Here is an 18593-nt window from a genome sequence, read left to right as displayed (position 1 = left end):
AATTATCTGAAAATATGCTCTTTTTAAACCTTAATTTTTTCGAGATACACTTTTTTCACATGACAGCAACAGCCTGCTCCAGGGTAAAGTCCTGCTATTCTGGGAGCCAAGTCTTAGTGCGAGTGAATGGGGCTTCACAACATAAAGGAAACCTTTTTCTAAAGGAAGTAAGAACAGGAAAGTTATGTGTTAAGATTTAAAAAATATATATATGTATGGACAGTAAGAAATTCTGCAGTAACAAAAATACATCCATTATGAAGTGGAGTTTTGTTTATATTTTAAAACCTATTTTATTAGTTAAATGTCAGTCTTAACCTCAGATAGCCCCCTGTTTTCCTCCCCTGTCTTGACTGTGTAAGAGATAAATGTGCTCACGGCATGAGGGGAAATGTATTTCAAGTATTTGGGTCAGAAACAAAACATAGCGACTGAGAGAGAGCAGAGCGCTGGGGGAGGGATGAGAAGATAGCAGGGCAGACAAACAAAACTGCTTAAGAACACATGGACTTTCCCCACGTGAATCAATATTCAAGCCCCGATCTCCCTGTTGAGCAATGAGGCCGCAGAGACGAGGGAGCTGAAAGACAGATGAGACAGAGGGAGGGCTGTGGGATGTCAGGTGTAAAGAAGGAGATTCTCATTGGAGGCAAAGAGAAAGAACATCGCTATGCATGTTTTGAGAGAAAAGGGAAAAAACTAAAAGCATCCTACACGCTGAAACCATCTTTGTTGCGCTGCTGCACTCTGGACTCCACATCCTAGAGTTTTAAGGTAAGTGCTGGACACATAGCTGCCAATGGATACAAAGATGAAATACAAAATGATGAAGGTTTGGATAAAACAACATTTCTATTTTTAGTTGCCGTTTGTTCAGGGGAAAAAAAGACAAACTCAATGTCGAGGCTTCAAGTTGGGATGTGTTGCATTGTTAAAGAATGTTTTAAAACATTTTAAAATGTCGTTTTTATTTGTGTTTGAAATGTGTGGTTGCACTATGGCAGAATGTGAGAATCTCGACACTGGAAAACATTTTCACTCACAAATTATAAAGCAAAACTGTTTTTCATCAATCTTCCTGATAAAGATATTATGATTTCTCTTCTTGTAGACTAATAAACTAATTCACTTTTAATGAGATTTTTTTGCAGGAGGACTGCATTACAATTCTGAAATCATAAATTATACACAATCATTTTTACACTAGAAATATTACATAATGAGAGATTTTCTTAGTGTGTAGTATGTAGTACTGTGTGTAGTACAGGTGCAGCCACAAAACCTCCTAGCATACATCCAGTTAATCTCTGCATGAGTGTAAGAGACAAACACACTTAATTGCAGAAATAAGAGAACAAAGATGACTCATTTGGTTGTTTTTCTTTTTGTCCCTCTTGTGTTTAATGTAGTAGCCTTGGAGGAGAACAATCTGTAACAAGACTGGCATGATGTCCTCAAAGTTGAAGTGGCTGATTGTGATCCAGCTCTTGCTGAATGAACAGGCTTTGTGTAGGGTCCCTCCTCCTCTGGCACTTAGAAACACTCCTCTTCCAGAAGCAGATTTCAATGAGGCGGGAGAGGAGACAGCCAAACAGGAACATCCATCTCTCCTTGAATCCCAACTTGATGTCCCATCTGCAAAAAAACATGATCCTGCATTAGAGGTCGAACAAAAAGAGGAGAGAGTTCGATCTGCCCAAAATATAACATCCGTGCTCAGGGCAAAGCTCGTGGGGCAGATTCAAGATCATCTCCACATCCAGGGGAAGGTAAGCTGTGAAGAGCTGCTGTCTGCCAGCACTGTGGACGACCCATCATCCTCCATGTTCCCCCTGGAGCTCCTGGGGCTTTCTTTAGTGCCCGTGTTGTTGGTGGCAGGCTGCCCTCAGGAGGCACACACCTTGGTGCTCAAGCTGTACGACCTTTTAGGAGTGGCTGACGCGGAGGAGCTCCTGATGGAGGTAGAGGGTCTGATGGAGAGGAGGATGAGCAAGTCCACGCCTGCACCTGCATATGAGAGGGATGAAGCAGGGCGCCACATAGAGGCTGTGATGTTTAACATCCAGCAGCTGGCCACGGTGGGGGAAGATTCCTCCAAGCAGGAGGGTCATTGTGAGGGTTGGAGCAGGGTGAGGGGCACCATGCTGGCAGGAGCAGCAGTGGAAGGAGCCACAGGTGATCTACAGGAAGCCGTGAGCTCCTGCGAGAGGCTGGGGGTCCTGTGTGCCGGTGTGACCAGCAGTGGACTCAAACCTGGGAAGTACCTGGCAGTGTTTAAGAAAGGCAGTCGCGTCCTGCCCTCTGAATCCACAGTGTCTGAGTGTTGGATCCGTCAGTGCAGCACAGATGAGGATGTTTGCACCTCTGCTGCTTCAGGTGGACGTCTGAAACGCAGCTCCCAGAGGAGCTGCATCAACAAAAGCGAGCAGCGCGTGTACAACGTGGTGGAGTGGATCCCTGCGGTCAGCACCCTCTACAACCTGGGCACAGCTGTGTACTACGCCTCGGTCAACTGCTCTGCAACCGCCAAGGAGAGAGCCATCCTCAGCGCCGTGGACCTCGGCACCGACGCTCTCATGGTGGCCACGGGGGGGGACGGCGGGGGTGGCAGGCTACGCCCTGGGGGCAGGGATGAAGACCGGTGTGAAAGCTGGCGTCAAGTATCTGCTCAACTCCATGAAGAAGGAGGATGATGTGCTGGTGAACCAGTTCAGCTGGGAGGACGGTGTCATCACCATCCAGTAGACTGGGGATCAATACATTAAGCTGCAACACTTGAGCAATACATATTGTTATAAGTAGTTCATTTAAAACAACACAGGATCAATGTTTGATGATTGACATGGTTGAAGATTAATTGGTTTGTTTTTTAGGGAACAAGATTACACATTTTGGGGATTTTCAGAATCAAATTGAAAAGTAAACATGTTTTGTCTGTGTGAGCGCACATACACACATTTAATTTTAATCTATTAGACAAAATTATTATTATTTTTTTATTTTTATGACGACAGTGATTTTCGAATTAGTATGTAACTCATGTAAATTAGTTTCACAGTTCTTTTGGGGCAGATACGCCTAAAATGTAATGAAAATTCAATTACAGTAAAAAGCTGATTACATTACACTTTAATCTCAATGTAAGGAATAGAATTAGGGCCATATGTGATTTTCTTTTGTTGATCTGACCAATTTGTGTTTGTTTTTTCAGTCAGAACTCAAAATAAAATGATGTCAATAATATAAAGGAAAAATAAACCAGGTCATAAAGTACATTTTGAACATGTTAGCTTTTAGATAGCGTCTTGTTTGGATAATGGCTAATAGTGTAACATTGTTTTATATTAGGCAGTAACGTTTGAAGAACTGGTCTCAGGAAATTAAACCTTTAATCCTCAAGACTTTCACTTTGCTTTCCATCCAATGTCTACATTTTGTTGTTACCTATCTGTGAAGACATTTTGTCAGGTCAGTCATATTCCCACCCCTGGTGTTAACTGCAGGGACAATAGACAGATAACTAAATAATGTTGTTATATATGCTTTTTCTTTGTTTAAAAGGTCAATAAATTGTACATTTAAACCTTACAGTGACTGTCAGTGTCGTAGTTTTGCACAATGTTTGTATTTGTATAGTAAGATGGTCTCATGGTTACAAAACAGTTGGCAATTGACAAGAAAATACTATTCAATGTGCATTTTCACATAAAACTATGAGTCATGGTGTGCATACTTAGCTCTAGCCACATCCAGTACTTATGTCTAAACAAAGTTTTTATTTAAAACATGTATATTTAGGGTATACAAATCTTTACCACTCGGCATCGGTTGAGGCTAATGGGTTAATGTGAATGGAGTAACTGACTTTTCAAAGCCTGATAAAGGTCCCACATGCCTGCTGCTGATTTACAAATACACAATGTCCTCCAAGAAGAAACTAAATCAGCTCCCTGCAGACACGAATGAATGTAAATAAAAACATGTCTGCCTCTTCAGATCTCAACATAATAATAATAATAATATTCATTTCGATTTTTATAGCACCTTTCAAGAAACCCAAGGACACTTTACAATGGGAATAACAAAACAAAAAAATTATAATAATCACACAGACACAGGTTGAAAAACGGCCTGAGTGAACCGATGGTGTTTCCCAACCCACATTATTTCCTAACAATGCTAATAGAACATAGGAGCACTTTTGATAATGCTCATGTGTAACTACTCACATGCTGTGCTACAAAGTGCAAACCATGGTGTACCACCGTTTTTTTAAAGTGTTGGTGTATCATACCGTTTCACCCTGTGATAGAAATTTGGCCAAAGTGGGATCTTCTTCTTGTCCAATTCATACTGCAACCAGCAACCTGTCCCAAACAAGATATTTCATATGGGCCCAAATGACTATCATAAACAGACGTGAGTAATTAAAGATGAACGGATCTCTTTTTTAATGTGCTGTCCTGTGAACTTTGCTCTTTGTGCAATTATTGACCAATAGATTACTCTAGAAATTCTCAGTATTAATCCACAACTCTCTGCTTGATTAAGAAAACGTCCTACCTATAATATACTATAACTGTATTTAGAGTATCACACATTACATGATCTAAACGTAGTGGAAAGAGATGAGTAACAAGCTTAGTATTGTTTAATCGGATAAGTCCAGTAAAGCACACACTGCCTGCTTCCTGTTAACGGAAAGGGATTTTATTAGAAGAGTAACAATGTAAGGTCCATTTAATAATGTTGGAGAACATTTCCTTTTGTGTAGAGGGACGACAATCTCAGTTTGAAATCTGTCGCTTTCTCCCATCTATCCACAGCACAGATCTAACATTGTTTGTTGAATCAACAATTTTATTTTGTTTAATTTAACAATTAATCAAAAACAATGTGTTTTGATGGTATCAAAGGCAAGTAGACTGAACAACAAAATTAATGGGAATTTGGGGCTGACCTTTTTGAGAACCAACAGCCTTAACATGAGTTATATATTGTAAAAATAACCTTGGTTGAATAACGATATTTTGTACATTCAGTGCCCTTAAACTTCCTTTGAACAAACGCAAATAATAATAAAGAATAAAGAATTAAATGGACAGAGGATCTGATTGCATAAGAATAAAGCGGTGCGCAATAGATCAAATTCTTTATATAATTCTTGCTCAGTTGATATACTTCAGGGAGGGGGCAATTTTTAAATCAGGACCCCTGAATTTCTGCATCCAAATATGTAAAAGGTTTCTGCACTGGGGTTTAAATGTATTCATTTATGTAATGGTATGGCATGGGTGACATCTAATGGTAAGAGTGGGAACTGAAGGAATGAGTGAAATAAATTCTGTCATTGGTATGACAGCCACACATGTTTAAGTTTACATTTGGGGGAAATTGTAAATAATAAGTTACCTTATATTTAGCAGACACAGATTGATACCTGCGTATTTGGCTAATGTTGTAACCTATTATATGTGTTTACCTTTTTAATTTAATTGAGATTCTGCATACAAAAATGTTAATTTTACATATTACTTAACATAAAATCTGAAACATTCAAATATTAAAGAGTGGGGGTTGTGTTCTGACTTTTAGAGATACAATATGAAGGGTGGAAGTAACCATTTATAGATAAAAGTGGAGTCATGTGAATTGAAAAAGGGTAGAGGGGTAGAAATGAATGTGAAAGAGAAAAAATGGTGGTGAAAATGATGAAACATGGCTTTGTTTTCATTACACCTCATAATGTTTTAATGAACTTAGCATTACATTACATTCTTTTAAATAATGTATTAATTTTGTTATCATTATTGTCACTTGATTTAACATTTCACCTTGTTTTATTGTATCCTGTGAATGCATAAACAGAACGTGTTTTATTTTCTTTGTTTTACCCATGCGTCACATGCTCGCTTTATCACATCACAACAGTCAATGATCACAACCTAATTTCTCGGGAAATCTTGATACAAGGCATAAGTTTCTATTTTGCTCAGCGTCACTTCCCTCGCTACTGATTGACGTGGAAAACGTACCAACAGCGCGTGCATTGCTGTGTCCGGCTCGACCAATAAGCTGTTAGTTCTGAACCCACTAGGAAACTGTGGTAGCGGTTCCGGACATTTCGGCTCTTCAATGACTGAACAGCAGTGATGTTAGAGCCAAAATGGTGCCCACTGTTAGAATAAGAAGAACCAATTGGGAGGGATTACTAGGTATCCAATGAAATGGAAATACAAAATAAAAAAGTGTTTAAGGAAATAACATTCACGCTCCTGCGTTTTGTCGGAAGTTGTTTTGTTTTACCAGCGTCGAACAACGGATATCAGTTAAAGCTAGAAACAAGACTTAGCCAACCGTTAAAACGATAGTAATGCGCATGTCTTAAATGCTAGCTATTTACTAAGACATTTATAACTGGTCTCGGACTGACAGCATAAACCAAGGTGAGTAAATATGTTGTTACTAATAATAGAACATATCTAGGCTGTAGACGGATAGTCAAAGACAAGCATAATACGCACATACAGTATACTGAGTCTCTCAACCTATGGTCTCAACTACATAACACGATACGAAGTCATGTCATACAAAAGTAACTTACATAATAAGCAGTCACAGGTTGTCTCTGTTTGCACTTTGCTCCAGCTTCCTTCAACTGTTGATGATCGGATTGTTACAAAGCTGTCATCGCACCATGTATTAACTTACATGCTTAACAATTTTATGATCTAACGTTGAGCGTTTTATACTGTACAAATAACACAATTTTCCTAGCTGTATTCAGTGGTTTGAAATGAGAGAGACAGTTTGTATTTAAGGAAATACGTTTAGAAAGCAACTCAGGATTAGATACATCTATTTGACAGAGATACATGCACATGCAAATCTTTCAAAGGGGTTAACGTGTGGAATGGATGTGACATTTAATGGTAGGTAACTTTGCAAATGAAAAACAACGTGGTAATCACACAAACAACTGAGTCATACATATTGTGTATTAAACAACTGGGAACCTGTTTTTGTAAACCTAGTCATGAAAGGGTTGACTAATAGAATGTGAATGTTTAAAGGTATGGTAAGCATACCTTCAACTTCAATCCACACCTTCTTGGTCAATTTTTTGTTCGTTTTCGATTTATTTGAATGCCTTACTTTGGAAGATTGTCAATAAGAACAAAGATAAATCACTAAATTAATACCAAACTACCATTACTACTACTAACATTCTTGAAAATGGTTTACTCTTTGTGTTCCCTTGTTAACCAGGGTTAGGATGGCTCAGTGGGATAAACTGACAGAGCTGTCTGATGCGTACACGCAGCAGTTACATGAGCTCTATGACAGGGATGATTTCCCTATGGATGTGCGGCACTACCTCTCTGTCTGGATAGAGAAGCAGGATTGGTAAGGCAGCAGTGATATTATTCAACCAGCATTATATAATTCAAGGATTAGAGTGAAATGACCTGTTTGTCAAATACTTGTGTTTTTCATTTCCTTTTTTTCTGTAGGCAAAGAGCAGCCCGAGAACATGACTTTGCTATGGTGCTGTTCCAGGTCCTGCTGGAGAATCTGGATAACCAACACAGCCGCTTTGTCCAGGAGGAGTCATTCCTACTGCAGCACAACATTCGTCGCTATAAACAGGGTTTTCAGGTTTGATTGGATTGAATTTGTAATAGAACAATAGCACCTTTGGGTGCCCTATTTTACTTTGAATTGGAAAAATCCACCGAAAATATGAAGATCAAAATGGTTCTGATCCCACTGGTCATTGGCTGTGGCATTCATCTGACCTCTCTCCCCTGACAGAGATACCTGGAAGACCCCTGTGCCTTGGCTAACACAATCCTGTGGTTTTTGAGCAAAGAGAAGGATATCCTGCAGAATGCTGAGCTGGCTGAGCAGGTTGAGAAAACGTTTCATCAACTCATTGACACGCATATGAAATGAGACACACCCTAGTAAATACAACATTTATATATGATACAGCAAGCCCACGAAAACAACCACACTGATATTGCTCTATAACAGGTACTACATATAAATCAAATTAAGCTGTGTAGTATGCTTGGCCGACAATATTGCATGGGCTTAAAGTGCCATGTATAAATATAACCTTTTATCTTGCATACAATACTTACCTTGTTATATAATAATAACATATAATCATAGGTAACTAGTTTGCTGTCATGTAAAGGTGCCAAACAGGGATTAAGGTGAGCTAGCTCATTTGATTGCACAAGGATTCTTTTGTGTAACTCTATGAAGAGTCCAATTTGTCTTTTTGGACATTTGTTAATGTGACATCTATTTTTAAAGAATTTTTAAAAACATTATCAAACAATACTTAATCAGCCCACTGTAAAATACCAATGCTATAGAATAATGCTAATGGACAATGACATGAAAATGTATCACATTATATACATATTTTTGCCCATGTGACTATTTGGTCATCCACCAAAAAGGAACGGGCTGTGTTCTGCAATACTATAATCTATTCATAACTATTACATATTTAAAACCAAGTTTACAAAGGACATGTTTAATGTGTCCTGTGTGAATTTCTCCCTCTGTTTGCAGTTGATGACAATGTATGAACTGTTATTTAGAAAGTGCCAGATGTACTGAACACATACTATGAACTCAGTGTGTGGGCTAAAAAGCAAAGATTTTCCACCAAGCAGTGATATCTTATTAACTGCCACTTTCACTCTCACGTTTCCAATGCCAGGCGAAAATACTACTCTTCATTGTTTCTGAAAACTCTTAATCTCTATACCTGCTCCTCCTACTCTTTTACTTTGTTTCAGGTCCAGTTGCTGTATGTAGAGCAGGAAGCCATGGAGACAAGCAGCCAGCATGACCTTGAACGTAAAATGGTTGGCCTCAGAAATGAAGTGCAGGTGCAGATAATGTTGCTTGATGATATTATGCTTGGCTTAGTATTTGAATGATATTGCAGTTCATCCATTTTCTTTTTCTCCGGACCTTTGGGACACAGTGCATGGAACATACGATATTGTGTCTGGAGGAGCAGCAGGACGAGTTTGATTTTAAATACCAAACACACAAGATGGAAGGTAAGCAGATCAAGTCCTGGTTTAATTTGCATTTTGTGACAATGTTCTTTGAGGATGAGTAATAAAGAGGCCTGAATCACAGCCTCATGTTCTCTTTTGTTTCGATCCATCTTGTATGGAAACTGTAATCCCACTGTGGAAACTTGTATGCAGCTGTGGTGGACGAGGCCGTGAAGAAGAAGCAAATGGAAGTTCTTCAGATTCTTGTCAACAGACTGAATGACTGTAGAAAGGTACAGAGTTATCCCTATTTTTAAAGAGTTGTAAATTGTGGGCCTTTTTGGAAAATATAATAGTCTTCCTTTTTATATATATATATATATATATATATATATATATATATATATATATATATGTGCTTTGACTCATACAATCACCTTCTCTAGGGTACACTGTCAGACCTCAAAAAGCTCCTGGACAGGACTGAAGACCTGATCAACATTTTGGTGAAGAAGGAGCTGGTGGAGTGGCAGAGGAGGCAGCAGAAAGCCTGCATCGGATCTCCAGACAATGTTTGTCTGGATCAGCTGGAGAATTGGTATGTCCGGTCCCATTAGCTCCAAATCAACTATTATTTTCAACCTTTAATGTAAAAATATATCAATAATCATTCTTTTAATGAAGTGCTAAAATGCAGAAAACAATGCTGTTTTATAATTGCAACTGGGGACTTCCAAAATCCCACTATTATCCCATATGTTGTGTTTCTTTGTGAGTTTTTTTTGTCTTTTTAAGAATCGTCATTTGCTCTTTTCCCTCTTGTTTGGTAGGTTCACCTGTGTGGCAGTGTGTCTGTTCCATGTGCGTGAGTTCCTTGGAAAACTGGAGGAGCTTGTAGGAAAAGTGTCCTATGAAAACGACCCTGTGAAGACACAAAAACCTGCACTGCTGAGTAGAGCAGATACTCTTCTGAAAGAATTACTCAAAAGGTCTCACTTTTAGGAAACACTCTTAAACTAATTTGCATTCTCATGATTTCCTTGTGAAGTTTCCTGACATTATTGTTTTTCATGTTTCCTGAAGTTCCTTTGTGGTTGAAACTCAGCCATCCATGCCTCAGGGGAAAGGACCTCTGGTGCTCCGCACAAACGTCCAGTTCTCTGTCAAGACCAGGTCAGTGTGACACTCCAGGCAAACAGTATATTGCCTTTTCTTCACTTTAATGTATGTTTGTAACATACTCTTCATGTACAGACTCAAAATGCACTGATTGGACCTTTTTTGGCTGTTTCCAAGTTTTAATGTCGATTGCCAAATCTAATTCTCTTTCTTTCTAAGAAATACACATATTAAAAAAAAATGTTCTTCAATTATATGTTCAAAAAATAAAATATTTACTATTTTATAAATAACATGTTTTTTCAAAATGTAACAGGAGCTTCTTTCACTCTCACTTAATCACATCTTCAATTAAAAAGGCTCGAGCTTGCTTAAATTCAAGTCCATTTTGTAAACTTTGTTTTGTGGATTGTTCCTATTTGTTTTGTTATTTTCTTGTTTCCTCACAATTTATTTCTGAAATCTTCCACCTGTCATAATATTTTCAGGCTTCTTGTCAAATTTCCTGAGCTGAACCACTCCATGAAAGTGAATGTATCAATGGACAGGTGAGAGTCCTCCTTTTAGAGTAACTTTCCCTACAAACACAGCAAACCTGCAGCCTTGAATTATGAACTTCAAACTATACACAATGACGTTTTTGTTTCCGCACATTCATCACTGATTTTTTCCCCCCTTGAAATTAGGGAGGCTCCTCAGATCAAAGGGTGAGTGTTTTTTAAAGATAATCTAATATGAATTCTTGAATAACTGTATTAAATTGAATTAGTTTTACTGAACCCTTGTATGTTTATAGTTATCGACGTTTTAATGTCCTGGGGACCAAAAGCAAGGCATTGAACATGGCAGAAAGCCAAAGTGGAGGCATGGTGGCAGACTTCAGACATCTTGTGAGTGATACTTTATTATTTGCCCCTTTTGTTTTGTTTGTTTGATGTTTGTTTGTTTGTTCACCATGTAAAGTGGCCTTGGGTCCCTTGAAAGGCGCTTTACAAATTCAATCTATTATTATTATTATTAAAAGATAAAAACAATTATTAAAATAAAACTGTTATATTGTGGTTTTGACTTATTTCGTTTTTTCGTATTTGTCTATAGAATCTGAAGGAGCAGAAGTCTGGAGGTGGCGGCAAAGGAGCCAGTGATGTGAGTTGACTTAGAGTCCAAAAGATACCGTCATTACTTGCTGTTATAATCAGTCAGAACTCAAGAAGATGTTAACAACAAATAATGTGTGTGTTTTTCCGAGGACAGATTTCTCTCAGTGTTACAGAGGAGCTTCACATCATCTACTTTGAGACTGAATTTGAGATGAAAGGCGTGTCCGTTGAGTTGCAGGTGGACTTTATACTTCCTGTCTCGTTATATTGTCAAGCTTTATCAAAATAAAAAAAACCTATATCTGCTATGTTAAACAATTAAGCATCATATAATTGATCTCATTGCCTTATGGAAAATGGAAATTCAATTTATTTATTTTTTTCTAGGCCTCCTCCATCCCGGTGGTCATCATCTCCAACTCCAGCCAGCAGCAGAGCGCCTGGGCGTCGGTCCTCTGGTTCAACATGCTCAGTCTGGACACCAATGTGAGAGATCCCCATCACTTGGGCAATAAATTGTTGGCATTATTGGGCTCAAAATCAATCATAACCTCTTAGAATACATTAAATGAGAATGGTCGAACCGAAAAACAGTTCTGAACCTCCTTTTGGCTCTGCTTTAAAGATTTTAGAACATGTAGACCGTAAGTCACGTTAAAACGATGAAAGATTTATTCAAAGGAGGGGTATCTTTAAGCATAAAGAAACTATTACAGCATTAGACACAACTGCCTGCACTGCATAGCAAACCAAAAAGGAAGAAGGACTTATCAAGAAGAGAGTCCGGCAGTATTGGCAAAGCATTTTAGAGATTCAATTTTGCTTGTTTAGTCTTCAGTTCACATCTGTGGCTAGTCTCGTGATGGTATTAACAGCATTTTCTTTGCATCTATGAAGCGTTTCACCTACTGTATGTTGTAGGTAGCCTCAAATCAAAGTATGTCCACACTCTTGTGACGAAAATATTTAAACGGACTAGGATGATGTTTGAAATGAAGGACTGGTACAGGTACTGTTGCGGCTGCACATGTTCACACAAAGAGGGGAGCTGTGGAGAACATATTTGTTGGCAAACTTCTCTGTTAGTTTGTCGGGCTGTTTAAGAAAAAAAGTATGCCTGAGGTACCGATTTAACAACTTTTACGCTGAAAAGTTTTGATGTCATTTTTGCCAAATATTGACAAAAATAAACTGTCTCACCCAGTTTTTGCACACCATGTTGCATGTTGCATGTTGCATGTTGAAGTTTAGTTCTGCGATTGTTAGGAATTTGAAAAATATTGTGAACATTTTTTATTGATATGTGTCTGTTTCTCCAGGACGTCATGTTCTTTGCCAACACTCCTCCAGCCACTTGGCCACAGTTTGGAGAGATGTTGAGCTGGCAGTTTCTCTCTGCCACTAAACGTGGTCTGGATGAGGCTCAGCTGGAAATGATTACACACAGGCTCTTTGGTAAATATTATTTCTCGGTCCAAATCAGTTAATCAATTCAAATGTATTTATATATATATATATATATATATACTGTTGCTTTTCCTAAGTAAAAACTAGTGTTAAAGTTACTTGATTGGTATTATAACAACCAGCAGGACTTTCTCCCAGTTCATATTGATTTGTCAGAATATCATAAAAGATTGCACACTATAATTAAGCATTCTTTATTGATTTTATGTATGTTTAATTCAATATTATGTCTGTGAGTGAGTTTTATAATGCATCATTTATTTTTCTATCCTACCAGGAAAAAAGCAGAACTATGACGCCTGCAAAGTAGCTTGGTCAAAATTCAGCAAGGTAAGAGTACTGATTATTAGAAAATATGTATCAGCATGGCTCATAGAACAAACCCTAAGCACAACACTCACTATATAGATCTTAGTGAGCCCCCATATTCTTCCTTTATCTCCACCCTGAAGTTTTGTTGTTATTTGGATTAAGATGTTGACGATTTGATTTATTGACTTTATTTGGTACACACATTATTGTTAAATCTCGTGTCCCGATGGCAATGCTTTTCTCCTGTAGCGCAAGGTCTAATCAGGTCCATTGTCAGTTTGTTCGATATCTTGGTTTAAAACTAAATACCTGCAAAAGCAATGACATCCCATGTATTTTTCTTTAGTTTGGATGAATATGTCAGCTACCTAGCATGGTAAATGAAGGTATTAAACATGATTATTATTACCAGCATGTTCAAATTGCAACCATTACACACTAACCTCAAACATTTTAACATTTAATTTACTTTGACTAATTAGGATAAAAACAAGCTGTGCACTTAAACGTTTATCCATGATATCATTTGGTTTTCATTACAATACAATGATCATTGCAGCCTCACAAAGCATTACGCTTGGCTGTATATTTTTTGTTTGGTTTAATGATTGTTTGTGAGTATAATGTATGTTGGAATTGATTACCTTTTCCACATCTTTTCTTACAGGAAAATCTTCCTGACACCTTCTGGGTGTGGTTTGATGGCATCTTAGTGATGGTTAAAACGTACCTTGAAGACCTTTGGAGGGATGGGTATGTTTTATCTGCATTTAGCGGAGAGTATTTAAGCAAATGCCAAGTTTCTTGTTTTATGCAAGACTTTTTTTTATCTGTACTCTAGCCTCATCATGGGTTTTGTGAGCAAAGGCAAAGAGAAAGCCCTCCTAAAGAAGAAGCAGAGAGGCACGTTCTTATTGCGCTTCAGTGAAAGTGTTATTGGAGGAATCACCTTCTCCTGGGTAGACACCACCATAACTGGTGAGTTATCTTTTTAACCATAATTGTAAAACTATTTTGAACTTGTTACATGGTAGACAGTCACCATCCTCTGTGTATCGTAGGTGAGCCTGACATAAAGACAGTCCAGCCCTTCAGCAAAGTTGACCTCTGCCAGATCCCCTTCCATGAAATCATCAGGAATTTCCAGATCTTAGAAGCAGAAAATATCCCAGAAAATCCTCTGCTTTACCTATATCCAAACACCCCTAAAGATGAGGCGTTCGGAAAATACTACTCTAAGAAGACTGGAGGTAAGGGCATCAAATATTTTTGCTGCTTTTTGCTTATCTAAATATTTGCAAAATGACACTCCTCTCATGACATTTACTGTTCTTGACCTCTGCTTTTAGAGTGTTGTTCTTGTCATGAATTTGTCGTAGGTATAAATACAATGTATTGATGTGTGTGTTCGCGACAACAAATTAATTTCTAAACTCATTCTCTTTCAGCTGACAATCCTTACTTCAAGTACATCAAAACCAAGCTGGTGTTTGTTTCAAAGGAGTAAGTATATTAGTGATTTCCTTAAGATTTGTTCAGTATGTTAGCTTGTTTGAATTAATACTATGTGCACTTTGTACAGAAACCAAAATATAAACTAAAAATGCACTTAATTCATCTAGTAAGTAGTGTACCAACGCCCTTTTTTCAAGATGTCATCAGCATCTGGTTGTAATGACTGCTTGTCATTGGTCATGTAGGAACACACTGGAGGCCAGATCACCCATGTCCTCTGACATGGCACAGGGTGAAGGCCTGAAGCCAATGAATGGCCTGTGTGGAGAGACAGCCGGTGAGTCATGGCTCTCCTTGCTGTCCAATCCAGCTAAAAACCTAATCCGACAAATTGCTCTTTCCTTTCGGCCTTGCGTTGTAAGAATCAGATGCTGTCTAGATATATGTCAGACAGCTATAAAATTGGTTAGCTTCTAACTTACAGCGTATCCTGTGAGGCTGTGGGCTGCTTCGACTGCATGCACATGTTCAGTGGTAATTATCTACTGAACATAAACTCTAACAGGTGTGAAGATGATTGGTTTGGGCAAACTAACTAACACGTTAGTTTCTTATAGCTTTCTACCTTCTGATGCTTGAATATTGTGCTTGTTGCATGTATTAAATCAATGAATATACACCTAAAACAAAAACACCACATACAGTACTAATGCTATACAATATCACCAGTAATGATTACGCATGAAATCAAATCTATTTTGACCGTATTATATATTTGTTATACTATTATCAATAGAAGTGATTGTTGTAGCAATAGCATTTCATTTTCATTCAATCCAATGTAAATATATTTTTCAGGGGAAGAAATGCATAGAACTTCTCAGTCAAGTAAATACTGAGCTGGACTTCATGCAGATCAATGCACTATTATGTTCAAAGAAAAGGTTTGGGACCATTGGGAAATACACTTGTACAAACGGTTAAATAGTTAAACTACCAGCACCTCAATAACGAACAAGTTATTGAGTTATCTGGGCGGTGGTGGCGAAGTCAATAGGGACTTGGCTTGGCAACTGGAAGGTCACCAGTTCAAGTCCCGGCAAGACCAAGTGCTACCGAGGTTTCCCTGAGCAAGGCATCGTTCCCTACACTGCTCCCCGGGCGCAGTTCAAAATGGCAGCACACTGCTCCTAACACTAGGATGGGTCAAATGCAGAGAAACAATTTCCCCACGGGATTAATAAAGTATATCAAAATATCAAAATCTGTTAAGCCCCAAGCCTGTTTTCCAGGTCTCAGGCTCAAAAATGACATTCCCAGAACAAATTACCATAACTACACTTCTAAAAGGGGAACATTAATAATCTTTTTTCTCAAAGTAATGATAAACCTGTGAGTTGGATGTAGAAGAGTCAGAATCAATATAGATTTTTTTTTTATTTTAAAGTAAATTCAGATTGAACATAGTAAAAAACACATTACTTATAGTGAAAACCACCATTGAATGATGTGATGTTAGACTAAAAGCTTTAGGAATCCAAACTACAGTATAACATATAATAAGTACCCTTTATCAAGATTGATGCAAAACAAGTTCAATTTGACCTTTTTAGAGAGATTTAGCAACACAAAAACATTGATGATTTTGATGATTGACATCTCTTTTTAACCGCTAGAGCCAATAGAATCGAGGGAAAGTTCCACATACACACACGTTACCAAATAAGGAGTGAGAGTGACGCGTAGCAAAAACCGGAAGCTGCCTAACCTCTGGTGGCTACCATTAGCAGCTAATATTTATTCTCCGATCTTTGCATAAAAATGGAATTATGGATTATCAATAATTTTTTCAAAGAGACAGACACATTGGATTAACCTTCAGCCGCGTTTTTTCTCGTTTTAATGCCATTGAACACAACTTTTTATCAGAATAACAGCTAAAGGTGAGCATATCTCCGTGTTTTGCTACCTAAAGCTACGTTGTGTGTTGTCTGTATTTGCTTCCCCTGTCCCGAGTTCTAATCGCTCAGTGATGATACTATATTTCTATAATCTGTGGAATCTCAGGATGTTAGCTAAACTTGTTTGTGCAGATCCAATAAGTATATCGATCGGTATAGAGAGTTCTGTGATAAGTGCGTTAGCATGTTTTCGCTCAGGGCTCATTTAGACCGTTCTTGTGAGACTTGTGTTTTGTTTCGGTAAAAATGGTTCGTATCATCAGTTAGCTGAGTTTCTTCCCGTTTGGAGGGTATGACACATTCATAGTTTTTTTTAATATTAAGAAGCCCTGAGACACAATTAAAGCTCAGTGAGTACTTAACTTATGTGGCCGAAAGCAACTTTGTACTTGCCTTGTGAAAAAACAACAACAATCAGAACCAAGAAATAGTGATTTGAGTATTTATCAGTGGTGGTGCCGCTGTTTAATGGATAAGTAAACATGCACAACTTTTCTTTTATGGCTTACAAAAGGTATAGAGTACTTCAGGTTGAGCTTTAAACAACCTCTTGAACAAACTGAAAAGAAAATGCAAACATCAAACACAAATACAAAAAGTGTATTCATGCATGTGTTATTGATTAACTTGATGACCTGAAGGAAAAATACCAACTCTGCATGAAATTCATGAGAATTCTTCACAAAATCAAATCCTTCCAATCTAATCGTTTCATCCTATACTTTATTTTTTATGTTTTGGGTTTGGCACATCACAGTTTTTGTGTGAAAATAACATAGCCAGAACACAGCCATGGCAGCAGAAACCGTAACTTTCTCTCTTCCCTTTCTTTGCTCTCAGAAATAAACGAGAGTCCTCATTCTCTGCAGCAGTCACTTCTGGAAATGTATCACCCTGATGATCCAATGCTGTCTGACTCTGTTGCTGCCACAGAGGATTTACTGACATATCTCAACAACCCCAACGCCTTTGTTGACACTGATAACTTGCAAGAGGAGCCGGAGCTGACTGATTTCAGTCTTTCAGGATTTAATTGCCTGCCCCAACAATCCTGTGGCAGCATCTTCCAATAAGTCTCTGTTGTGTATAGTTAACATAACCACTATGTTATTCATTTTCTGCTCTACTTTCTGGCTTCTTACATTACAACACACATCATGAAATTGTAGCATCGGTAGCAAATCCACTCTACATACAGTACTGTCTCATGATTTGAAACCACTCTACATCCTTGCTTGGCTCATGCAACCTCATCGAGGCGTGTCATTCTTTTTTCTTCCATCCTGCTAACAAAGATATGACTCAGTGAGACTATTTGAAGACACAAAAGAAAGCAAATGTAGCTAACTCCAATTGTGTGCAAGGCATCTGTACTAGACCCCTCAACTATCATGATTGATAAACTATTATCTATGAACATTTTTGATATCATGGAATTATATCTAACTGACCATGTAAGCAGTTTCATAATGTTTCTTTTTATTGTTGATAACATTCCGTGGACTGCACATAATTTATTGTTTTAATGTTTGTTTTGAGCCCATTTGTGCTTGTTTTATTGTTGCCACCTGCAGCTTGTGATATTTTGAAATAACACATGGCACTTCCTGCCTTTTAAGTTATCTTTTTATATTAATTCACCTGTTCAAATATGTTATCACCAATCAAAGGGAAATTGCTGATTGTATGTTCCATTAATTATTAACTGAAATGTTGTAAATGAATAAATTGGAGAAATAGCTTATGTTTCCAGTAGCCTATTTCAAACTGCAGCACTGATCTTAATCAAAAGTGTATGTTAAAAATAATAAGAAATATTGAAATAACCAAGCTGTGTGGCTCAACTAAAATTGTAGGTTCTCTTACAACTTTGAAAACATTTAAATGTATGCACGTTCAAATTAGGTTGGAGGTTCTTTTCACCTTCCGCCCGGGCAGCATGGACAGTGACACAGGTTGATAAGAATGAAACACCAACAGCTAGCAAGCTAAAGGACTGGATATTTTACTCAGAAGGAGACGCAACAAAAAAAATAAAGCTCAGTGAGTACTTAACTCATGTGGCCGAAAGCAATTTTGTACTTGCCTTGTGCCGTATGTCTACAGACAAGTCTGTACTTGCTAAAGTGTCAGTTAAGCTAACGTTAGCT

At 37.9% G+C, this 18593-nt stretch overlaps 2 protein-coding genes across 3 annotated transcripts; both read left to right on the top strand.

Moving 5' to 3' along the window:
• Nucleotides 1-808: 808 nt before the first annotated feature.
• apof (apolipoprotein F) lies at nt 809-3588 on the top strand. Its single transcript, XM_034223672.1, is given in 3 exon segments — nt 809-832; nt 1413-2588; nt 2590-3588. Coding segments are annotated over 3 exon segments (1353 nt in total). The 5' UTR covers nt 809-811; the 3' UTR covers nt 2746-3588.
• A 2648-nt stretch (nt 3589-6236) lies between these two features.
• On the top strand, nt 6237-18184 carry stat2 (signal transducer and activator of transcription 2). Of its 2 annotated transcripts, XM_034223797.1 has the most exons (24): nt 6239-6446; nt 7270-7407; nt 7515-7659; nt 7816-7911; nt 8820-8912; nt 9011-9089; nt 9243-9322; nt 9476-9627; nt 9860-10018; nt 10113-10202; nt 10637-10696; nt 10835-10855; nt 10945-11038; nt 11247-11294; nt 11403-11486; nt 11636-11734; nt 12568-12703; nt 12993-13045; nt 13695-13780; nt 13869-14005; nt 14089-14277; nt 14476-14530; nt 14728-14819; nt 17284-18184. In XM_034223797.1, exons 2-24 carry the CDS (start codon nt 7277-7279, stop codon nt 17514-17516), a joined length of 2412 nt encoding a protein of 803 aa, XP_034079688.1. In that variant the 5' UTR covers nt 6239-6446; nt 7270-7276; the 3' UTR covers nt 17517-18184. The 2 variants fall into 2 exon arrangements, with proteins under 2 accessions (XP_034079689.1, XP_034079688.1); XM_034223798.1 differs by lacking the exon at nt 14728-14819 and having other exon boundaries at nt 6237-6446.
• Nucleotides 18185-18593: the final 409 nt, after the last annotated feature.

The sequence above is a fragment of the Gymnodraco acuticeps genome, unplaced genomic scaffold, assembly GCF_902827175.1.
Source record: "Gymnodraco acuticeps unplaced genomic scaffold, fGymAcu1.1, whole genome shotgun sequence".
In the NCBI taxonomy this organism is placed as follows: Eukaryota; Metazoa; Chordata; class Actinopteri; order Perciformes; family Bathydraconidae; genus Gymnodraco; species Gymnodraco acuticeps.
This window is presented reverse-complemented; position numbering and strand designations above follow the sequence as displayed.